At 35.5% G+C, this 23,759-nt stretch overlaps 2 protein-coding genes across 3 annotated transcripts; both read left to right on the top strand.

The window, feature by feature from the left end:
- The first annotated feature begins 5,004 nt into the window (after positions 1–5,004).
- LOC111787596 (EH domain-containing protein 1) lies at positions 5,005–10,673 on the top strand. 2 transcript variants are annotated; one of them, XM_087127007.1, is made up of 17 exons: positions 5,210–5,240; positions 5,344–5,423; positions 5,591–5,710; positions 6,097–6,165; positions 6,257–6,314; positions 7,103–7,158; positions 7,250–7,292; positions 7,381–7,433; positions 7,634–7,747; positions 7,881–7,983; positions 8,082–8,131; positions 8,687–8,815; positions 8,912–9,163; positions 9,257–9,336; positions 9,510–9,636; positions 9,723–9,866; positions 10,195–10,673. In XM_087127007.1, exons 3-17 carry the CDS (start codon positions 5,699–5,701, stop codon positions 10,378–10,380), a joined length of 1,476 nt encoding a protein of 491 aa, XP_086983133.1. In that variant the 5' UTR covers positions 5,210–5,240; positions 5,344–5,423; positions 5,591–5,698; the 3' UTR covers positions 10,381–10,673. The 2 variants fall into 2 exon arrangements, with proteins under 2 accessions (XP_086983132.1, XP_086983133.1); XM_087127006.1 differs by lacking the exon at positions 5,591–5,710 and having other exon boundaries at positions 5,005–5,240.
- Positions 10,674–13,054: 2,381 nt separating this feature from the next.
- IBR1 (indole-3-butyric acid response 1) lies at positions 13,055–16,851 on the top strand. Its single transcript, XM_023670166.2, has 6 exons — positions 13,055–13,257; positions 14,163–14,279; positions 15,563–15,697; positions 16,049–16,174; positions 16,251–16,352; positions 16,448–16,851. The coding sequence occupies exons 1-6, from the start codon at positions 13,120–13,122 to the stop codon at positions 16,595–16,597; spliced, it is 768 nt and encodes a 255-aa protein (XP_023525934.2). The 5' UTR covers positions 13,055–13,119; the 3' UTR covers positions 16,598–16,851.
- The last annotated feature ends 6,908 nt before the right edge of the window (positions 16,852–23,759 follow it).

Genomic DNA, 23,759 nt, shown 5'->3' with positions numbered 1-23,759 from the left:
TTACAAAAGAAAAAACACTAGAATGACAAGACATGACAAGGGTTTGGCTTGTCATGGGCATGCGGCCATGGGCAACACGCCCTGGACGAGCATGACCGTGACACGCGGCATAACTGCTCCGGTGAGCGTCGAACCCGAGGAAGAGCTCCAACTGTGCATAACAAAGGGGCTCGTACTGTGGGAAGAGAGGTCACCTGAGCAACAATTGCTGGAGCAAGCTCAGGAACAAGGAGACGGCCGAGAAGGCCCATGTGGCTCAATCCGAGGAGGACGAGCCGGCTCTTTTCATGGTGACTGCATCACTCCTACCTGACGTCCCTAATTCGATTCATTCTAGCTTGAATGATTCTACATGGCTTTTTATATAGCCTCAAGGAACAAGGAGACGGCCGAGAAGGCCCATGTGGCTCAATCCGAGGAGGACGAGCCGGCTCTTTTCATGGTGACTGCATCACTCCTACCTGACGTCCCTAATTCGATTCATTCTAGCTTGAATGATTCTACATGGCTTTTTATATAGCCTCAAAATGAAACTATTAAAGGCATACCAAAAGTTGTAACATTCATAATTAATGACCATATTTAGCCATTATGTAAATGTAACCTAAAGTAAATAAAAAGTCTTAAAATACAGTAACTCTAAATTATTCTAAATTGTAAGCCACCCAAAATGTACAACAATCAAACTTCATTCTTCTTCAATGTAGCATGAATTGAAACATCTTTTGATAATTTTGACAACCTTTTCTTCACATCTTCATTGAAGTATATTGTATGATTGATGTCTCTTGGTTCATCTCAAAATTGGTGAGCGTCGAACCCGAGGAAGAGCTCCCCAAATCCACGGAGGTAATCGACGACGGCATAACTGCTCCGGTGAGCGTCGAACCCGAGGAAAAGCTCCAACTGTGCATAACAAAGGGCACCGGCTGGGGAGCCAATTCAACTGAAGGAGGAGCGAGTGTTCGCTCAAATCGGTGAAAGAGGCGAGCAACAAGAGAACCGGCGATGGGTCCTCAACACGGGGGCAACAAACCATATGACCGAGGCCAAGTCTGTGTTCTCCGAGCTTGACTCGGGGATTCGCGGGACGGTGAAATTCGGCCACGGCTCTGTCGTCGAGATCGAAGGGCACGACACCATCCTGTTCGTCGGCAAGCGAGGCAAGCACCACAAGCTGACCGGCGTCTACTTCATCTCGAGGCTCAAGGCTAATATTGTGAGCCTGGGTCAACTCGATAAGGCCGGCTGCCACATTTCCATCAAGCGCGGGCTACTTAGGATCCGCGATGATCTACGACGGTTGCTCATGCAAGTTCGGTGCACGGCAAACCGCCTTTACATCCTAGAGTTGGAGATAGAGCAACTAGTCAACCTCTCGGCCAGGTACCGGAGGATGGAAGACCTATTAGGAAAAGGTGAACCACCTGAACTGGCGGCGCGCCAGCTCGAAGAAGAGGTGGCCGAACAAGACATGGAGTCTGGAAGACATGCCGCCAGGGACACCGAGCCATAGGGCTCAAATCGGAGTTCAAACAAAATAAGGTAGATATACCATAGGTTTTAGGAGGAGATTGTTAGATAAAACCTGAGGTTTTCATTATTTAGATTTACACGTTTTTATTAGTTGAAGAGGTGGCCGAACAAGACGTGGAGTTTGGAAGACATGACGCCAGGGACACCGAGCCATATGGCTCAAATCGGAGTTCAAACAAATAAGGTAGATATAAAACCTGAGGTTTTCCTTATTTAGATTTACACGTTTTCATTAGTTGATTGAATACGTTCGTTGGATTACCAAATTTTTAGATGGCAAACCAAATTTTTAGATTTGTAGGAAGTGTCACCGATCTAGTTGGCCACTCTCCAGCCATTTTTAGGATAAGTTAGATATTTAAATAGGTAAATCTGCTCATAAGATTTCATCACCTCATTTTAAGCAAAAGTCTACAGCAATTCTCTCTCTCTCTGTTATTTTTCACATTTTTATTTTCTTCCAACAACTTCCCGTCAACGATTTTCTCTCACCGAAAAGGATTTTTCTTGCCTATTATCGAAAAACAACAATGTTCATGTCTCAGACAACAAAAGAACAAAGCTTGAGGATAAAAGTTTGAAGTATGTATTACTTGGAATTAGTGAGGAATCAAAGACATGCCGACTTTGTAATCCAATCTCACAAAAACTAATTGTTAGTAGAGATGTGAAGTTTGAGGAAGAGAATGGCTAAGATTGGCATAAAACCCATAAAAAAGAAGTTACAGTTGATCTAGAATTGAGTAATGATACCTGCAATGAAGTGATCTAGAATTGAATAATGATACCTGCAATGAAGTGATCTAGAATTGAGTAATGATACCTGCAATGAAGTTGAAAGCTCGGAGGCATACAATGATTCATGTGAGTCAGCACAAGAACCTAGATCAAATATATATAAAAGAAACTAAATATGTATTTGCAAAAAGTTGAACTTGGGCATGAGTGTCTTTGGACATGCCTCAATACCACTCTAACCATCCCATTATTCAAAAGAAGATTATTCAAAAGGATTCTTAATATAGTTTATATCTTTTTAATTGGCTCAGGTCAATTCGAAGGTTTTATCTATGAACCCGAAACCGAACCGATTCAGTTCGGGTTCAGAAAAATGAACCCAACCCTACTCGAAATGCTAATCCAACCCAACCCAACTCAACCCTTATAGTTCGGGTTGGGTTGGTTCAGGTTGTCGGATTGAATGTACACCCCTAGAAAATATTACATTTCTAGCTTGCAGGAAGTGATCCTATTCATTACACAGAAGCCGCCAAAAGCTCTGAATGGAGAAGTCGTGAGGATGATTCATATTCATACACAAAATCAATGACACAAAATCAAGTTGCAGACATCATAACCAAAATTTTAAAACTTGATGTTTGTTTGAAGATCTTAGATATGTTCGGGGTTTGTTCAGAGTCAAGTATTGCTTGTGATTTGATGAAATTGGGATTTGATTTAGAAAGTTGTGATTTGATTTGATTAGTTAGTTAGCCATTACTATTTATGAACTAATTGCTTTGTAAAGCTACTTGTTTTAGTTCATCAAATATATAACTTTGATAGTATATTCAATTTAATTTTATCTTCTTTTTAATAGACACTTGTTTAGGATAGACTCATATTTAAATTCCCCATTTTAGGTTAGACCAGGTTGTTTTACCTTTTAATCCTTGTAAATTATTTTATTTTTATTTTTATTTTTTCTAAATTTCAATATTTTATATTTAAACACATAACTATTTTCCAAAGAAGAATATGTTTTAAATATTTTCGACATTTATGTTATAGACGAAGTTTTCTTTTTAGAGTTATTTTTCCGCTTAAGAGATGAGTATAAGACGTTAGTAGCGACTATGAATATGTAGAAAGGATTGTTACATAAAGAGACCTAGAGGTGGATTGCCCTTCAATTTTATGAAAAATAAAAATAAATCTAAAAGAGCAATCTCGCTCTAATACCCGTTGTTGCATTGGTATAATATCTAGGAGTGAATGTGGTTTTACAAAACAATTCCTTAAAATTATTAATCAATACAAAATGATAATCAATACAACAAGCTATATAATAAGTATAAAACATTAATTATATTCAAAACAATAAGTATAGGAACAATTTAAAACATATAATAGATTAGTACAATGCCATTTGTCACAATTTAATTGGTTCATGCTGCCAACTCAATCACTTAAATATTGCTCCATAGTTTTCATTAGGGATATGAAATTAAAAAAGCAATAAAAATAATAAATTTATAAATACTACATATATAACAAAAATAAAAAATATTATATTAATTGTTATTTAATAATGTTGCAACAAATAGATAACAAATACATTAGAATTTAAGAAAATTCGGTATTCAAAGTAACTTTTGCCTCATGATCCCGAAATCGAACCGAGTCAGTTCAGGTTCAGAAAAATGAACCAAAACCAACCCAAAAATCTAATCCAACCCATCCCAACTCTTATAATTTGGGTTGAGTTGGTTCGAATTTTCGAGTTGTACAGATGTACACCCCTAATTTTTATACAACTTCAATTTGAGTGATTCATGAGGCGTTAGAATCTGAATTCAACACTCCACGATATTAAAAGTTATTAATAATTAAAAATAATTTGGTTATCATCAAAATATTAATTAATTAATTTATTCGTTAACCCATTTTGTGTGCTTTTAATTTTTATAGACGTAAGGAAACTCAATATATAATTAGAAAAATAAGAAGAAGAAGAAATAAAAAAAAAAATAATTATAATTATAAAAGATTCATTAATTATTCTATTGTAATAATTATTTTATACATAAATTTTTTTTTGTATTTTTTTTTATTGTTTTCATAAATTATTATAAGTATATAAATTTATTAATATATATCATTTAATATAATTTATTCCACCATATACAACATTTAATTTTTGAGACATATGTCGGCTAGATGTAAGTTTATATTTTATTAAAATCATAATATAAATATTAAGATTTATTATAAAGTAAATTAAAAAATCTAAATTTAAGATTAAAAAAATTATATTAAAATTAAATTAATTAAAACATTATTTCAATAATTTAACTTAATTAAAATAAAATAGTTAATCAAATTAAATGATTTTTTTAAGCAGATATATTATAAATAAAACCTTCTACCAAATAGCCGAAAAGACTATGAAACTTCGTTCAGAGTTTCACCCTCAATGAGAGAAAATTCAAATTTTGAAAACATATAAATCACCTGTAAAGTCTCCACAGTAATCTTCCTGGTCTTCTTCACACGTGTCCAACCAAATCGAATCCGATGAATCACAACCCTAAAATTTCCATCCAGACCATCCAAGTAATAGAATTCATCGATTAGTTGCTAATCGCGCCACACAGAATCGAAACTCTGCCACTAGGCCGTTTCCAAGCCCCGACAAAAACGAGTGGAACGGCGTCGTTTCTGGCATCGGCGTGCGTTTTGATTTTCTTCATCCCGAGCGCCAAAACTGTTGCAGAAGAAAAAGGATAAAAATCAGAAAAGAGTTGATAGTAGGAGAGTAGAGCCGCATAATCTGGTAGATCATTTTTCAATTTCCGAATTCCAATTCTCTGATTTTGTTTCAGAGTTTCGCTGAAAAATGGAGATTGGATCGGGTACGATTGCGTCCTGCTTGAAAGAGCAGCTTAAGATCTTTCAGGAATGGTTCTGTTTGGCCGATTCAGGTACTTTTCTACCTTTAATCGGCGTTTCTTGTTTTATTAATTATTGGATGTTAATTGCTTCGTTTTGTGTTTTCTCCTTTTTTTTTTTTTTTTTTTTTTGTAGATGGAGATGGCCGTGTTAGTGGAAATGATGCCATACAGTTCTTCTCCATGTCTCATCTTTCTCGCGCAGAGCTCAAACAGGTATCACGTGTCATTTTTCTGTTCCTTTTTAGCCCATTGAGTTCATCGTTGAATCTTACTTTGACGCCACGTTAGGTTACAGAATTTGGATTTGAGTTTGTTACGGACCTTTTCTGTTCTCTGCTTCCTAATTGATGTTAAGTTTATAACTTCATTGTTCTTAGTAGAATGTCCGATTTTGATGTGCTTAGAGGTGGATAACCAGATTGCTGCTTCCATGATGAGAAAAAATAAACTTCCTTATTTGAAGGAGAATTCAACAAACTTCCTTATTCATGTTTGGTCTAGTATGTTGTTTACGTTCATATGTTTTGTGGTTATTGGTTTCATTTTGTTTCGTTTCAAAAGTTGTGTTCATTACTTTGCTAACCTTTTCTCTTAATCACGATGATGAATTTTTACTGTGGAAAATTAGAAGCATTTTAATTGAATTCGTATCAATGAATTGGATGCTAAAAATACATATAATTTGTCGAGTATCTGCCTGTGCTGTCTGTTTTGCTTCGTACTCCGATCACTGATTCACTGCACAACTTTTGGGGGGTTTTATTTTTTGGGTCGTTAAACAGCTGTGGTTCATAATATGTCATAGATTCTGATATTATATCTTGGGTTCCTTTTATACTATGCCGCCAGTGGAACTGATGTGCTATTTTCGTTTCCTTTTTTAAAGGTTTGGGCTATTGCAGACTCCAAACGGCAAGGATATTTAGGTTTCAATGAGTTCGTTAGGGCCATGCAGGTTCTATTCTACTTCTTTGTTCTGATTTTATTACTTTAGCCACTACATGGAGATCCCTCTAATTCTTATTTTTTGTTTTGATAACGACCAGCTTATTTCTTTAGCGCAAGCAGGGTATGAATTGAACTCAGATATCCTCAAAAAATCAGGCACGTAGAATGATTTGTTTGATAGTTCTGTCTTTTATATGAACAATTTCAAGCTATTTTGGCTATTATTCTTGAAGTGTTACAAGTGAGTTTTCTTTGTTATCAAGTCCATATTATATTTAAAGTGAAAATTTTTGGTTTGGCTTAAGACATCAAATAATTCAGATATCATTATCATATGCCAGAACCTTTAATTCTATGAAATATCAGTATAGATATCAGCGATACTCTGTTTTATCCATTTATTTTAATTTTCTCTTCCTCTGATCCTCGAAATGTAACCATGCTCTCACTGTAAATTATTTAAGAAGAAATATAGTCTTGTAGACTGCTTTGGTGATAATCTTGTGGCCAGTAGTATTTTTTACCAGTTAATCCATCCACTAATGCTAGGTTCCTTGTGTAAGATCCCACGTTAGTTGGGGAGGAAAACAAAACATTTTTTATAAGGGTATGGAAATCTCTCCCTAGCAGATGCGTTTTAAAACCTTGAGGGGAAACCTAGAACGGAAAGCCCAAAGAGGACAATATCTGCTAGTGGTGGGCTTGAACCGTTATAGCTTGATTTACTTTATTGCATATTACTGAATTAGATTATTTGGAAACTATTAGTGAAAAGTTTTTAAAACAAGTAGAAAGGATAAATCTGGTTTATATATTATAACCAGAAAATGCCTTCTTCAAATCCAATTATTGCGTTCATTTTCTTTCATGACACCTTGCAATGCAAAGGCAATACTTGGTTACTGTCCATTATACATTGATGACGACCTTTTACTTGTTTACAGCTGACATGGAAAAAATTGAACTTCCAGTTCTAGAAGGCTTGGACGCTTTAGCTCTTGTAAGTAATATCACTCATTTGATAATGTGAACTTTGCATTGAAATAATACAACATTGATGTATGATATAATTTTTTTTATAATCTTCTCAGAAGGCCAAGAAGTTAGCAATATCTAGCCAACATGAAACAAATGGTTCGACAATTTTTTACCATTGAATTTCTATAATTAAATTGCCAACTTGGTCTGTGATTTGAATAGATACTCTGCCATGCCAATATAGGTACTTCTCAACCGCCATCATCTCCTTGGTTTGCTTCAAAATCTGGGAGCAAGGTATTATGTGGTCTTTTGTGTTATTTTTTTATTTTTATTATTATACTTTGTCTATGTTTTATTATTTGTGTAAGATTTCTTTTTCAATTTTGTTCCAGATCTGTTTTTTTTTTTTTTTCATGGTAATTAATGAAATGCAATTGAAAATGCTGACCTATTCTTCTCTGGTAATGTTTTATTTTGCATCATTTCTTGTTCAGATACCCCATACTGCTGTTACATCAATAATTGACGGTTTGAAGAAACTATACAATGAAAAACTAAAGCCTCTGGAAGCTACTTATCTGTTTAATGATTTTGTGTCCCCATCGCTGGTGAGTAGATTGGGAAATTTCTTGTACACTTGAACTTTTTGGTTGAGATGGAAGAAAAGTTGTTACATGGTTTACCATCATTGTGTAAAATGTTCCTTCAATGTGTTTCAAAGTTTTGACTAATTTCTTGCAGACAAGCAGTGATTTTGATGCTAAGCCGATGATAATGTTGTTGGGCCAATATTCAACTGGAAAGACAACATTTATCAAACATTTGTTAAGATGTAATTATCCAGGTGAGTTGAATTTTTACTTTATCATCCTTTGTAATCTGCATGTATAAACTTCATATATTGCATGCTTTCTTAATTTATTTAATTTTTTTTTTCCTCAGGAGCTCACATAGGACCGGAGCCAACAACTGATAGATTTGTAGTGGTTATGGTAAGGGAAACCCTTTGTTTTGCTGTTAAATAGTAAGTTTAAACTCAAAAATAATAGCTGATAGCTTGCTTTTTGGACTTTTTGGACTTTTTATTTTGGACATTTTTTGCTTGAAACATGCCAGAGTCTAATTGTTTGTGCAAGTCTATTTTGATTATCCTACAACTGTTCTATGTTATAATTTTTACTAATCACCGCAGATTATCTTTTTGCACTCTGTATTTTGTTTAGGGAAAGATATGGATTTAGTATGTCTAATTAATTGCTTATTGTTCAGAACTAAAAAGAAAAATAATACTTGGAATTGCATATTGTACCATTTTATTAGTATTTTCTCCATGATGAAGTGTTTCCTATAATTTCTTTTATTTTCCACTGTCTATAAAATGTGTTTTCACCTAGCTACTTTGTGGTCGATTGGCCAAAATAAGAAAGAACTGCAAGTCATCAAATAAGAAACTTTACCTATGTAATCAAACTGGGTGATATATTCTTATCAAGGGATATGTCTAACACGTTCACGGTTCCATTGCTTTATTGTGAATTTGTACTCAGTCTGGACCAGATGAGAGAAGCGTTCCAGGAAACACAATTGCTGTTCAAGCAGACATGCCATTCTCGGGTTTGACATCCTTTGGTGGAGCATTCTTGTCGAAGTTTGAATGTTCTCAAATGCCGCATCCTGTACGTTGAAGTTTAATTTATTTCTTTTTAAGTTTATGCAGTTTCATTTTGCCAAATTGCTACAACGAAGCTAATACTTTTTACCTATACTTTCAGCTCCTTGATCAAATTACATTTGTGGATACTCCTGGGGTTCTCTCTGGGGAAAAGCAACGCACACAGAGAAGCTATGATTTCACAGGGGTTATATCATGGTTCGCAGCAAAATGTGATCTCATTCTTCTTTTGTTTGATCCCCATAAACTGGATATCAGCGACGAGTTCAAGCGTGTTATAGGATCCCTTCGTGGTCAAGATGATAAGATTCGAGTTGTCCTCAATAAAGCAGATCAAGTTGATACTCAACAAGTAAGATTTAGACCTCTGCAATTATTTTCTTCTTTATAGTTTCCTTTATTGGAGGATTATAATGTATACCTCTTCGACTTTCCATCATTCTAGTTAATGAGAGTATATGGAGCATTGATGTGGTCTCTCGGCAAAGTGTTGAATACTCCAGAGGTCTCTCGTGTTTATATTGGGTAGGTTCTTTGATTCAGTCTATTATTTATGTATTATAGTGTTGATCATTGATAATTTCCTCTTAGATTTACTGATTTATATAGCATAAAACGTTAATTTCCAAACTGATCTTTCATTGATATCAGCATTTTCTTGGATTGTCTCTCGTAATTTTATTATCTGATTGTATCAGATCATTTAATGACAAGCCTGTTAATGAAGCCTCTGTCGGCCCAATTGGTCGCGATCTTTTTATCAAGGAACAAGATGACCTGTTAGCAGATTTGATCGATATTCCAAAGAAAGCGTGTGACCGTCGGGTAATTTGGTTTACATGTTTTGATTGCATAATGCGTATTTGCCATCACCATGCCTAAATAACGAAGTTTTCATTTTCACCTTCCAGATTAATGAATTTGTAAAACGCTCCAGAGAGGCTAAGATTCATGCCTACATTATTAGCCATCTCAAAAAGGAGATGCCTGCCATGATAGGCAAAGCTAAAGCTCAACAACGGCTTATTGATAATCTTGAAGATGAATTTGGAAAGGTAAATTTATTCTATTCCATCTTTCATTTTAGTTTTTGTATGTTCAAATGTCCGAATTTAATCTTTATAGTTTAAATAAATCTTAAAACTAGGCCTTGTGTTTACTTTGAAGATAATTTTAACCCAACTTAGTAAGATATTAATAGATACTTTTTTTTACTACATAAGAATCAACAACAGGAATGACTAATTTTGAGATTTGTTAAATGTCGACTTGAAAAGAAATCAGTTTAACCATATTTGAACATTTCCGGTCTCTCTCAATCTCTCAGTGGATGAAAAATAGGAAAATAATATTTGAATCATTTCTTTAAACTGTGGATGACAGGTTCAAAGAGAGTACCACCTACCGGCAGGTGACTTCCCAAGTGTAGAGCATTTTAAGGAGGTATTAAATGGGTACAGCATTGATAAATTTGAGAAATTGAAGCCCAAAATGATTCAAGCTGTGGATGATATGCTTGGGTATGACATTCCACAACTTCTGAAGAACTTCAAAAATCCATACGAGTGAAGCATCTAAAATAACATTATATTATTTTTGTAGTTGGCCAATCTAAGTAAAAGTATAGGTTCTTCATTAATCGTTCAAAGGTTTAGGTTATGATTCAAAGTAGAGTTATAATTTAAAGTTGGGTATTTTGATGTAACCGAAGTTTTTGTTTTGTTTTGTTTTGTCGATTGTTTGTGGCTTGTTGTATAGCGTATGATGTTTTATAATTTACAAGTCCATTTCTGGTAGGCTTATAAATAAGTTGATGGAACTAAATAAATAGTAATCTAAGCTTAGGTTTGTTGGTTGAAATATTTTATGTTTACCTTAAACTTCCAATATTCAATATTTTTTAACCAAAAACAAAAGAACCCAATTTATTTCCATCAACCTTTGGTATATCCGTTGAATCAATATCAAAAATCATTAGTATATTTTTTTTTTTCATTATTAGAAAATAGAAATTTGGATTTCAGTATAATAAATTGGCAGTGGGATATGAGTAGCATTCCCATTGTTTACATTTAATCTTTTTGTTTCCTTGTTTGGAAAAATATGTTGTTTTTTCTATTGATTTTTTTTTTTTTTTTTTTTTTGGGTAACTTCTTATCACGATAAATGTGCTAACTATAGATATGATGTTTAACAACCCTAGGTTTCTACTTAATCTAAAGTCATTACGGTAATACATGATGTACTCATTTTGTGCGTAAAACTTCAACATGAAACACTGTCATGGACTAACTAGAGATAAATAAATACAACTATCTATTGCATTTGTCGGTACAGGAGTGTCTTGTACAGGAATGTCTTGTCTTTACCTGAAATAGGTCAATATGATAAGGAAATCACTTTACCTGATAAGGAAATCACTACAAGAACATTGTATGGAGTAAGATTTGGATTATTGATCAAATATCTCAATGCAAGAACACTTGATTGAGATTCGAATCACTTCACAAGCAAGATTGATCATGTCGAGCTTGAATTATTCTACATGCAACCTAAACTACATAGAATTGCAAAGAAACTTAGTCATTGAGCACAAATGTTCGTTTTACTACATTTTTCAAGTCTCCTTACAAATACAACATACATGGCTTTATATAGCCTTAAAATAAAACTATACATTCTAAGAGTTAACATTCATACTTAATGGCCACAATTAATCATTATGTAATTGTAACCTAGAGTAAATAAAAAGTAATAAAATACAATAACTTTAAATTACTCAAAATTGTAATCCATCCAAAATTTATAACATGAAACATCATTTTTCTTTTCTGTGGCAGAAATTGAAATATCTTTTGATAATTTCAACAATATTTCATTCACATCTTCATTGAAGTATATTGTATGATTGATGTCTCTTGGTTCATATCATTGTCCACTTCTTCAAGATATATGGTATGTTTGATAACTTAAACTAAAATAGAAATAGTATGTGACTTGAGTATGCTAATAAGTGACCTTACTGGGGTTAGATACAAATACATACAATCATGAATGAGACCTATCCTTTCAGTATGTATTCTTTTATGCGACTATCTTAATCTGGTAATTGGATGTGTATTTACTATTTTACACACAGTCAACACCTGCAAGTATGAGCTCACCAGTCGGTTCGCATACCTCCTAGGCCCCTTTCTTAATCGGGCTAGCATTCTCTTGAGCTGTTGTCGAACACCAGATAAGAATAGTGACTGTTGCAACATTATGTTAAACATAATGATCGTTTTTCTGCCTCATAACGTACGCGTTCATACCATTGCAAAAGTGGGATATTCTTCTATGCAAGAACACAATGATGCATGAGGTCGCAACATCTTCATTCATTATCATGTAAAACAACCCCTTTCACTTTTCCTTCGTATCATATCATTTTACAACATAGTCTTTAAGGCATGTATCGGGGTTGAATATCGTATCTTTCATATCATACATGGTTTTATGTCATATCATGCACATAACATATCTTTCAACATATCATATCATATCATGCATGTGTCATATCATAAAACATGTCACAACATGTATTATATTGTCATATATCGTATCATCAACACATCACATCATAACACGTGTCATAACATTAATATAACATATCATTGTCATATCATATCACAAACATTTCATAACCACATCATAGTCATATCATTTCATAAACATATCACAGTCTTATCATTTCACATATATCAAGCATATGACATGTTTAGAACCACTGGGCACATGTCATCATACAATATCAATTTCTAACCATACCAAGAACAACACCACTTACTTAGTTGACCTTGTTCTTCCTAAATTTAACTATTTGAGATCGTTGAGATATCAGTTTCCTCAATTTAAGTTGAATTAAATTATGAAATGAGATTGAGTGAAAGAGATTAAGTGAATTTCAGTCTATTTTTCTTTTTCTTTTTCTTTTTCTTTTTCTATTTCTAGAATAACATCATATAATTTATATTTAAAATTTATTAATTAACATGAAATTAAATGTATTAATAAAATTAATGAGACAATTAGTTTAGGATATCTAAATAAGTTATAAATCTAAACAAAAGACAGTAAGATTATAAATTTATAAATCTATTAGGGAAAAAGTTAAATAAAATATTAAAATTCTAATTTAAAAAAATAGACTAAATTAAAAAAATTCATTTAAATATAAAATAAAAATTGAGAATAAAATAAAAGAAATGCAGAAAACCCATCGATTGACTCGAAAAGCTCGCTCCGAGTTTCCTTGAAGGGAGAGAAATGGATAATACGAAGATGGCGAAAAGGTTTCAGGGGAAGGTCGCCATTGTTACTGCTTCCACTCAAGGTATTGGCTTCCGAATCGCCCATCGTCTCGCCTTGGAAGGTGCCTCTGTCGTCATTTCTTCCCGCAGACAGGTTCATCATTGATATTCCCTAATTCTTTTTTGAAGCCTAAATTTGAGCATCGTAATTTGATTCTACTGTTTTCCGTTGCGATTCTATTCACACATCTGAAATTAATGACTTACAATCGTTGTTTTGCATTGATCAAGTCGGATCAAGATCGATTCTCGAACTCATTCATTTCATTAGTTTTTTTTTTTTTTTTTTTTTTTTTTTTTTTTTTTTTTATGATGACTTGTTTCATTGTAATCTTGATTTTTAGCTCAGATCTTATCCTTTTTTGTCAAACAATTAATCTGGACTCTTTAGGCCGCATTCAATATGGGGGGCAACGCCTAGGGGCTCATAATTATAGAACACTTTATTTTAGTTCAAAATTATAAGTATAGAGACCAATTATTATTAGTTTGCTCATAATTGTAGGAAATAAGTGTTAATAACTATTTTACTTTTTATTTTCTGTTTTTGAATTATAATTTTAAAAAATTGGTTTTGATTTTGAAATTTGGCTTTACAATTCAAATGTGTTTTTAAGGGAGGTGAAAAAGAAGAAAACAAGAATAATTTTCACGCACAGAGTACAAAAAAAACAAAACAAAGTGGTTATCAAATCAAGTCTAAAGAATCAAAATAGGACTTAAAAGGTTTTTTTAGCTGCCAAATTTGAGATGATTCAATACTATTGTATATACTTACTCAGACTAACGAGGATAAAGTAAACAAAAGTATTGACTTCAACATAAATAAATAAAAAGTTCATGATCAATCTTAAGGTTCAAACAACAAACAATGCGTAGAGGAGCCTAAATGAAATTTATTACCTGTGTGACTCTATTACCTCTACTAACTAGAATGAATTTACTTTTCACGTTTCATTTGCATTTCATAAACTCTTCTTAAATCAAACGGTCTTCTAGAGAAACGTCGATGAGGCAGTTGAAAAACTCAAAGCTGAAGGACTTGAAGTGTTGGGGATTGTTTGTCATGTATCAAATGCACAGCAAAGGAAGAATCTGGTGGAAAAGACTATCCAGGTAAGATTAATTCAATGCTTGCTTTCTAAGTTCTCCTGAATCTAGTGAAACCTGAAAGTGGTTATAATAGATGATTATTTTACATTATGTTCAAAATCATTATTCAAGCTTAAAGTGCGTATGTTTTTGTCTCTGAAGGTAAACATACTCCATACTCATCAACTGAAAAACGTAGCCAGGTTTTCTCTATCTTTTATTATATTTTTGTGGATAACTAAGGAAGAACTCACATCATGCTCAGAGCCCGATGATATACTTCTGCTACAGTATATCCAACTCGCTGCTTTCATCTAATATGCTGATATAGATGGTGTGTCATATATGTTATAGTGCATGCTGACAAGATTGCATTTATAACAATTACCCATATGAGATCCCACATCGGTTGGGGAGGAGAACGAAACATTCTTTATAAGGGTGTGGAAACCTCTCTCTAGCACGTTTTAAAAACCTTGAGGGGAGAAAAATTCAAAGAGGTCCATATCTGCTAGCAGTGGGCTCGGGTTGTTACAAAATGGTACTAGAGTCAGACATCGGGTGATGTGCTAGCGAGGAGGCTGAGCCCCAAAGAGGGGTGGACACAAGGTGGTGTGCCAGCAAGGATGCTGGACCCCCAAGGGGGGTGGATTGGGATGTCCCACATCGATTGGAGAAGGGAACGAGTGCCAGTGAGGACGCTGGGCCCTGAAGGGGGGTGAATTGTGAGATCTCAAATCGGTTGAGGAGGAGAATGAAACATTCTTTATAAGGGTGTGGAAACCTCTCTCTAGCAGACATGTTTTAAAAACCTTGAGGGGAGAAAAATTCAAAGAGGACAATATCTGCTAATAGTAGGCTCGGGTTGTTACAAAATGGTACTAGAGCCAGACACCGGGCGATGTGCCAGCGAGGAGGTTGAGCCCCAAAGGGGGGTGGACACGAGGTGGTGTGCCAGCAAGGACGCTGGACCCCCAAGGGGGGTGGATTGGGGGGTCCCACATCGATTGGAGAAGGGAACGAGTGTCAATGAGGACGTTGGGCCCCGAAGGGGGGTGAATTGTGAGATTCCAAATCGGTTGGGGAGGAGAACGAAACATTCTTTATAAGGGTGTGGAAACCTCTTCCAAGCGCGTTTTAAAAACCTTGAAGGGAGAAGAACCCAACGAAGATAATATCTGCTAGCGATGGGCTTAGGTCGTTACAACCAACTCTGAGTTGTACATATTCTTTCTGTTTTATCTTTTTCCATTGCATATTTCAGTAATTAGTTTGAGGTTAATTAAATTTCGTTGGTTTGCTTACAGAAATATGGAAAAATAGACGTAGTTGTATCGAATGCAGCTGTCAATCCATCAGTCGATTCAATTTTGCGAACTCAAGAAGCTGTTCTTGACAAGCTGTGGGACATAAATGTTAAAGCTTCAGTCCTCCTTCTGCAGGTACTATACTGAGGCACAGTTTTTCCAAATACTGTCATGATTCAGGGCTTTTTGGAATTAAAGAATATTTTGATTTGAGATGGTATTCGATTTTGATTGTCTTTTGAACCACTACTTCATTAACTTCTCCCTTTAATTTGAACCCTACCGGTAAAAATCCAAGCCCACCGTTGGTAGATATTGTCCTCTTTCGGCTTTTCCTTCCGGGCTTCTCCTCAAGGTTTTAAAACGCATTTGCTAGGGAGAGGTTTCAACACCCTTATAAAGAATATTTCGTTCTCCTCCCCCAACCGATGTTGGATCTCACACTACTTGTGCATATCTCAATAATTTCATACATTTCTGCTACAGGATGTAGCTCCTCACTTGCAGAAAGGCTCTTCAGTTGTTCTAATTTCCTCCATTGAAGGGTTCCAGCCTTCTGCCTTATTGGCCATGTATGGGGTGACAAAAACAGCTCTTCTAGGACTGACAAAGGTTAAACAATGGCTTAACTTTTGAATAATTTATTTATTTTTATGCTTGTATTCTTCTTGATTGAGATTTCCTTCAGGCTCTTGCAGCAGAGATGGCCCCCGACACTCGTGTAAACTGTGTCGCACCCGGTTTCGTGCCAACACACTTTGCTGATTTCCTTGTGTCTAATGAGGCCATTGTGAGTAACTGTTTCAATGTATTGGCTTATTTAGATTTTGCAATTCTCAAAATTTGTTACTTACTACAATTGGATTTGATTTGAACCAAATGCAGAAGAAGGAGGTTGAGTCAAAGACATTGCTCAATCGGCTCGGTACGACGGAGGACATGGCTGCTGCCACCGCCTTCCTGGCATCGGATGATGCTTCGTACATTACAGGTGAAACTCTGGTGGTGGCCGGGGGGATGCCTTCCAGACTCTAGCTCCTTTTCCTTTCTATATCCTCTGGTTAGTAAATCTGGTAATGGAGATTGAGTTGGTTGGTTTTTGTTGTCAACTAGGAATTCAGAAATAAATATCAATAAGCTCTTATGCCTTTATCCCTTTACTGGTCATTCAGAAATACATTTTGAAGATACATATACATATATACATATATATGTATATATATATCTCCAAGAAAGAAGATAGTGCAGTTCTTGTGTGCAATATTTATAAAGTGCTTTTTATGCATCCATATTTTAATGGCTTCATTTATTTTTCTATATATTTTAGTTCCAAATAAATATTAGGTTGAATCTGAGATCCTATATTGGTTGGAGAGAAGAACGAGAAGGGTGAAATTGGAAGTATCCTTCGATTAGAGAGGGGAACAAAACATTGTTGATAAAGGTGTGGAAATTTCTTTTAAAAAATCAGGGAAATTCGATAAAAAAAAAATCTAGGAAGAACAAGGGTGGGCTTGGACTATTACACCCTTTTAATTAATTTTTGAATTTTTTTTTTAAGATTATAAATTTTATATAATTAGTTTTACAATATCATATCCATAATTTAACTTAATAGAAGGTAATGCCACACTTTTTAAATAATTTTAGTGTAATTTTGCTTTTTAAATTTTCAAATTAAATATATGAGTGAAAATTTTAAAATGGTATTTTCAATATTTTTACTTTGGATCATAAAATTCAAACATAATTTTTTTTAAAGAAAATTATCAAATATATATGCATTAATTTTATTTTATTGAATTAATTTTAAAACCTAACCCAATTCAAATTATGCCCTAAAACATGTATGTACTCTTTCATTAATATTAGATAATATAATCAATAAATGTATTATTTTATTACATGAAATTTAGTATTAATATCCTTTTCATTGTTTACATCATACGAAACCTGAACATAACTCTATTAAAATAGAATATGAATCGTCAATTAGGGTTCCATTTTATACTTCCTTATTATTCACTTAATATATATATATATAAATAAAGTGGGCAACTATAAAAAAATTAAATTAATAAAAATAAATAAAGAAATAAAAAATATATATATCTCACACTCAAAAGGAATCTACACTTAAGTTGGACATGAATGAAATATTTAAGGAGATTAGGGTTGAATTTGTATGAAGCCCAAATGTTTGAAAATGAAGGCATCCATTAATGATTACAAGCAAGCAAATTCTATAAATATAAAGCATTTTTTATATCTTTATTCAATTTGTAAATATTTAATATGCCACCTACAATAATCCATTTTTATGCTCTTTCTTTCTGATATTTATCATATAATTAAATATGGAAATGATCAAATTATAATTAACTTTGTGTAAATAAAGATAAAACTTCATTATGATCGATAATATATATTAACTCATTGACTTTGTGGAGATTACTACGATCAATATTGTAAAAATATTATTATGATTCTCTTCGTATTATGCTTTCTTTTTGTCTTATATATTTTTGTTAAATATGATAATCACTACCAAATTGAGTATAATAGAACTAATTAAAACATTATATCGTTGATCAAAAGGTTAAAAGTTCAAATTCATATTTCTTAAATAGGGTTGAACTTATCTTTCACGTTTAATATAATTACGTCATTGATTTCAATCCCTTCTTACACATACTTCATCTTTTTTTAAACAAAAATACGAGGATATGAAGATTTTAACGTGGCAAGTTATATGGTATTATTATAATACCTTATCAAGTGGAACCTTGTTTAAGATACCTGTTACGTTTTGAGACTTTGAATCTCGATCCATGACTAAAAAGACAAGACGAAAGTAAATAAAATAAAATATAAAAATATAGTAAAATTTAAATCAAATTATAATAAATAAAGCTATCGTTAAAAACAAATCGAAATCTAATTACAAACCAATACTGTTTTGAGTTTATTACAAATGGGTAATGGATTTGGGATACATTACAAACAAAGTATAAAAGACCCAAAATACAAAGATGGACTGACACTCCGATATGACTCCTTTTGTGATCACGTAGCTCTGGAACGCTTCCATACTTGACGGGTAGCCTATGAATACCTAAAAAATGGTGAAAGAGGTGAGTATAAAAATACTCAGTAAACAATCTACTTGGACGCTCTCATTGCATGCTTATTCTAGTAAGCTACCACTCGTTTTTTCTCTGGGCTCTAGGAATTTGGATCTAATTCTATATCTATCTAAGTTTTTGGGAAGACCTCAAAGTTTCAAGCGTTTCTCATACATGTCATAGACTCTACCGGGGTCTAGAAGCCGTTCATCAGGCTTTAGCACTGCGAATCTTTTGAACGGCAGATCTCATCTTAGGGTGAACCAACTTATTTGTTCTCATACTTAGTAAGCTTGCATGACCACAATAGTGAACGACTGGTATGTTGGGTTGAGGTACTACCTCATCAAATTTGTTAGGACAATATGATATCTATTGTTTGCAATCCTTCCATAGGGCTATAATGTAAGGCACGCGACTTTGGCTGACTTGAAAGTGTAAAAAGACGGAAAAAAAATTTGTGAAATAAAGACAAAGAGAATTTAAAACATAATATATAACATATTTACATTTTTTCAAAATAGAGTTCATACATAAGTAGTTATAACACTAAATAAGAAACAAACACAAAATATTTAAAACAAAAGGGGTTGAGGACGACGATTGAGGCTTGCCTATGGCACCAGCTCTAAAGTCCGCTCCCGACCTTGACCAACTTCTTATTTACCTGAAAAACATGGAAAAGATGGAGTGAGTACAAAGACTCAATAAATAGTCTACTTGTAGGCTCTTAATTGTGTCTATGATATGCTAGAGTACCACACTCTTTGTTGACTTGTTCTAGTTCTTGTAGCAAGTACTTAGACCCCTTTAATTCTGTTCTTGACTTGGAAGTTCTTATCATGATTTATTCGAGGTCTCAACCTTGATTCTAATCTAAGGGCCTTAGTATTATGGTTCTGGGTTCTTGTCTTTAGAACTTGAATCTTGATCCATGTCTAGTCCTTGATCGTTGTCTCATGCTTGGTTACTTTCTATGTTCTTGTTTTGTTCTTGTTACATTCTCCAAGACACTCCCCCTAGGATTTATGGTACTAGTCATGAATCTAACAACCTGTGTCCAAGACTTCATACATTCCAAGCGACACAGTTTGAACCTACTGTTAGGATCGATACCAGTTGTTAGGATCGCACAACAACGCACACGCTCGATCTAGATGAACACAAAGAAAAAGGATAGAGAAAAGTTGCAAGGAGAACTCTGGCTAAAAGGATTTTGTATTGATGACTTCAGGTATGTACAACAAGAGAGAGTACAGAGAATAGAAAAGTACATTTTCAAAGCTATACCGGACCAGATATAAATATGGTATAGTTTACTATATATAGCTTTACCAGATTTAGTCATCTACTATCTATAGCTATTTACCATATATAGCTTTACCGGATATAGCTTTACTATATATAGCTTTACTAAGTATAGCTTTACCGGATATAACCGTTGACCAAGCTATAAATAAGTATCAGGCTCCATAAGCCTAACAATTCTCCCACTTGGAGACTGATCTAGTCAACCAAGAATTTCACTCTTAAACGACCATGAGCATCCACTGCACCATACCAATTGAGGTTTTGCACAAACTCAATATTCCAACATCAACACATTTTGTCAACATGTTTGCTGGATTCTTTGCACCCTCTATCTTCTCAAAACACATCACCATCTTCAACTAACCTCCGAGTGAAATGTATCGCCTTCTATGTTTTGAATGATAGACCGAGTTCCTCGCCAACAGCATGAGTCTCAAGAGTTTCATGAGTATCCGCTACAACATCACTCTGTGAATCTTTGAGCAACTCAACCTCAACTCCCACTTGCTTCACCTCTGGTTTCTCAGCAAGAGTCTTCCGGCCCATGCAACCTCCTCTGGAGTTTCAGCGACGCTTCCAGCCGATGCAACCTCCTCTGGAGTTTCAGCGACGTTTCCAGCCGACGCAACCTCCTCTGGAGCTTCAGCGACGCTTCCGGACGACGCAACCCCCTCTGGAGCTTCAGCGACGCTTCCGGATGACGCAACCCCCTCTGGAGCTTCAGCGACGCTTCCGGACGATGCAACCCCCTCTGGAGCTTCAGCGACGCTTCCGAACGATGCAACCCCCTCTGGAGCTTCAGCGACGCTTCCGGACGACGCAACCCCCTCTGGAGCTTCAGCGACGCTTCCGGACGATGCAACCCCCTCTGGAGCTTCAGCGACGCTTCCGGACGACGCAACCCCCTCTGGAGCTTCAGCGACGCTTCTGGACGACGCAACCCCCTCTGGAGCTTCAGCGACGCTTCCGGACGACGCAACCCCCTCTGGAGCTTCAGCGACGCTTCCGGACGACGCAACCTCCTCTGGAGCTTCAGCGACGCTTCCGGACGACGCAACCCCCTCTGGAGCTTCAGCGATGCTTCCAGACGATGCAACCCCCTCTGGAGCTTCAGCGATGCTTCTTCCGGTACTTTTCTTCAATTCTCTAACAGTCTTTGTGAAGCTAACTCGTTTATGTTTGCTCATAACGAAGTTCTCACAAGGACTCATAACAATCTCCGCATCAAATACACCTTGTTCATAGTCGACGGTTTTTCGTACATATTCGACAGCGTCTTCAACAGACCTGACGTTGTCTTCTCCTTGATAATGTTGAACGCCACGTTTCTGGATAGCGTCAACTGGATCAGCCCCAAGACTTATCGATCCTTGAGCTTCCACTGTTTCGTGGTCATGGTATCCGGCTTCACCCCCAACAGAGGTTCGTGAAGATCTTTCTGGTACAGTTAATCTTCAATCTGCATCTTCCAGAAACCGAAATCGGATCCATCGAACTTCTCAATTCCAATCTTTGAACTTTCCATCTTCACAGATCGTGGTGAATTTTGCCTTGCTCTGACTTCCGCCTGGCTCTGACTGCCTGGCTCTGACTTCCGCCTGGCTCTGACTGCCTGGCTCTGACTTCCGCCTGGCTCTGACTTCCGCCTGGCTCTGACTGCCGCCTGGCTCTGACTGCCGCCTGGCTCTGACTGTCGCCTGGCTCTGATACCAGTTGTTAGGATCGATACCAGTTGTTAGGATCGCACAACAACGCACACGCTCGATCTAGATGAACACAAAGAAAAAGGATAGAGAAAAGTTGCAAGAAGAACTCTGGCTAAAAGGATTTTGTATTGATGACTTCAGGTATGTACAACAAGAGAGAGAGTACAGAGAATAGAAAAGTACATTTTCAAAGCTCTACCGGACCAGATATATATATATGGTATAGTTTACTATATATAGCTTTACCAGATTTAGTCATCTACTATATATAGCTATTTACCATATATAGCTTTACCGGATATAGCTTTACTATATATAGCTTTACTAAGTATAGCTTTACCGGATATAACCGTTGACCAAGCTATAAATAAGTATCAGGCTCCATAAGCCTAACACCTACGTCTATGACTTCATGCATTTTAAGCAACGTAGTATGAACCCACATCTAGGGCTTCATGAATTCCCTGTGATACAGTTTGAAAACCTATGCCCAAGGTTTCGTACGTGTCAAACGGCATAGTTGAATACCTATGTTCGAGGTTTCTTACGTTCCAAGCAGTGTAGTCTAAAAACCTACATCCAAGACTTCTTACGTTCCAAGCAATGTAGCCTGATCTTGCATCCAAGGCTTCATGTGTTCCCTACGATAAAGTCCGAATACCTATGCTCAAGGTTTCATGTAACGACCCAAAATTTTCTACTTAATTTAAGGTCGCTACAGTATACGTACCATAAACATTGAATGCGGAAGACTTCATTTAAATTCCATAAAACATAACTTTTAACTTAAAACACAACCATAGACTTACGTGTTTCGAAAACATCTTTAAAACGACACAACAAAAAAAACCCAAAATAAAATAAATAAGCGTTTCAGTTTAAAACATTCTATTCTATCCTAAGTCTAAGAAAATAAATATCACTATCCTATGCATGTGCCATGATCTCGAGTTGCGATGTCGTCATCAGCCGTACAGGAATGTCTTGTCTTAACCTGAAAAATGTAGTAGCACATGGCTTGAGTATTTAAAGAAATACTCAAGTGACCCCACTATTGGGGTTAAATGCAACAATCACATGCAATGAAATGATGGGACCTATCTTTCGTTTCGTTTTCCCTACGGTGCTGTCCTAACGGGTAATTGTGGACGTGTACCATATACTCTACACACAGCTCATACGTGCGAGTATGGGCTCACCAGCTAGTTCGCACACCGCTGGGCCACTGTCCTTATCCGATGGGCATACTCTGGGAGCCCCTTATGCCGGGACCCGTTAAAACTAGAACCGTCACGGCAGCGCTATGCAATGCATAACGATCGTTGTCCTGCCATTGGATGTACGCGTCCGTACCCTCGTGATGGGATGGAGGTATCCCCCCAGATGCATGAACACACATAATGCATGAGGTCCCCCTATTTCTACATTTATCTTTAATGACCATAACCCCCTTATCACGTTCCAGGCTTCATGTCATTCTCATTTTCATTTCACATTTCATACACATTTCTATCAGGGTTATGGTTCCAGACAGTTTACCGTGTTTCATGTCATACAATTCATGTTGTTCACATTCACATATTTCATACAAACATGTCATAATCATTCAAGGACCTCATATCGTTACATGCATTACACATCACATCAGACTAAAAGCATACATAGCATACATTCACGTTCACATAACTACGTACTTAAGCACAATAATCTAGCATATAATGTATCATACCATAAACAAGTCATAACGTAAACACTTCATAGTCATATCGTTCTCTAACTTACCATAGCCTTAACGTTCTTATACCTAATCACAGACATATCATTACGTAACGTACCTTAGTCATATCGTCACAATAACGTATCCTAACGCTATCGTTCTATCAATCTATCACAAACCTATCCCTTTCTACCCATAACCTAACCGTATTCTTTCATCAATCTCTCTTATCCGTAGCACTCTGGTACATAACCTAACCTTAACGTTACATGAACGTATCTTACTCCTATCGTTACATTTCATTTTGTGCATTCTTCTCGTATCCTATCTCAAACATA

This window comes from Cucurbita pepo, chromosome 9 (genome assembly GCF_057944985.1).
Source record: "Cucurbita pepo subsp. pepo isolate OVF chromosome 9, ASM5794498v1, whole genome shotgun sequence".
NCBI lineage: Eukaryota > Viridiplantae > Streptophyta > Magnoliopsida > Cucurbitales > Cucurbitaceae > Cucurbita > Cucurbita pepo.
Note: the sequence above shows the minus strand (reverse complement) of the source record. Positions and strands in the feature narration are given on the sequence as shown.

Bases quoted from the DNA above. Each gene is read 5' to 3' on its own strand.
- LOC111787596 (XM_087127006.1), top strand. From the start codon at position 5,156: ATGGAGATTGGATCGGGTACGATTGCGTCCTGCTTGAAAGAGCAGCTT. The intron at 7,748-7,880 runs GTGAGTAGATTG...AATTTCTTGCAG, and splicing joins ATTTTGTGTCCCCATCGCTG to ACAAGCAGTGATTTTGATGC. The intron at 9,867-10,194 runs GTAAATTTATTC...TGTGGATGACAG, and splicing joins TTGAAGATGAATTTGGAAAG to GTTCAAAGAGAGTACCACCT.
- IBR1 (XM_023670166.2), top strand. From the start codon at position 13,120: ATGGATAATACGAAGATGGCGAAAAGGTTTCAGGGGAAGGTCGCCATT. The intron at 14,280-15,562 runs GTAAGATTAATT...GTTTGCTTACAG, and splicing joins TGGTGGAAAAGACTATCCAG to AAATATGGAAAAATAGACGT. The intron at 15,698-16,048 runs GTACTATACTGA...TTTCTGCTACAG, and splicing joins CTTCAGTCCTCCTTCTGCAG to GATGTAGCTCCTCACTTGCA.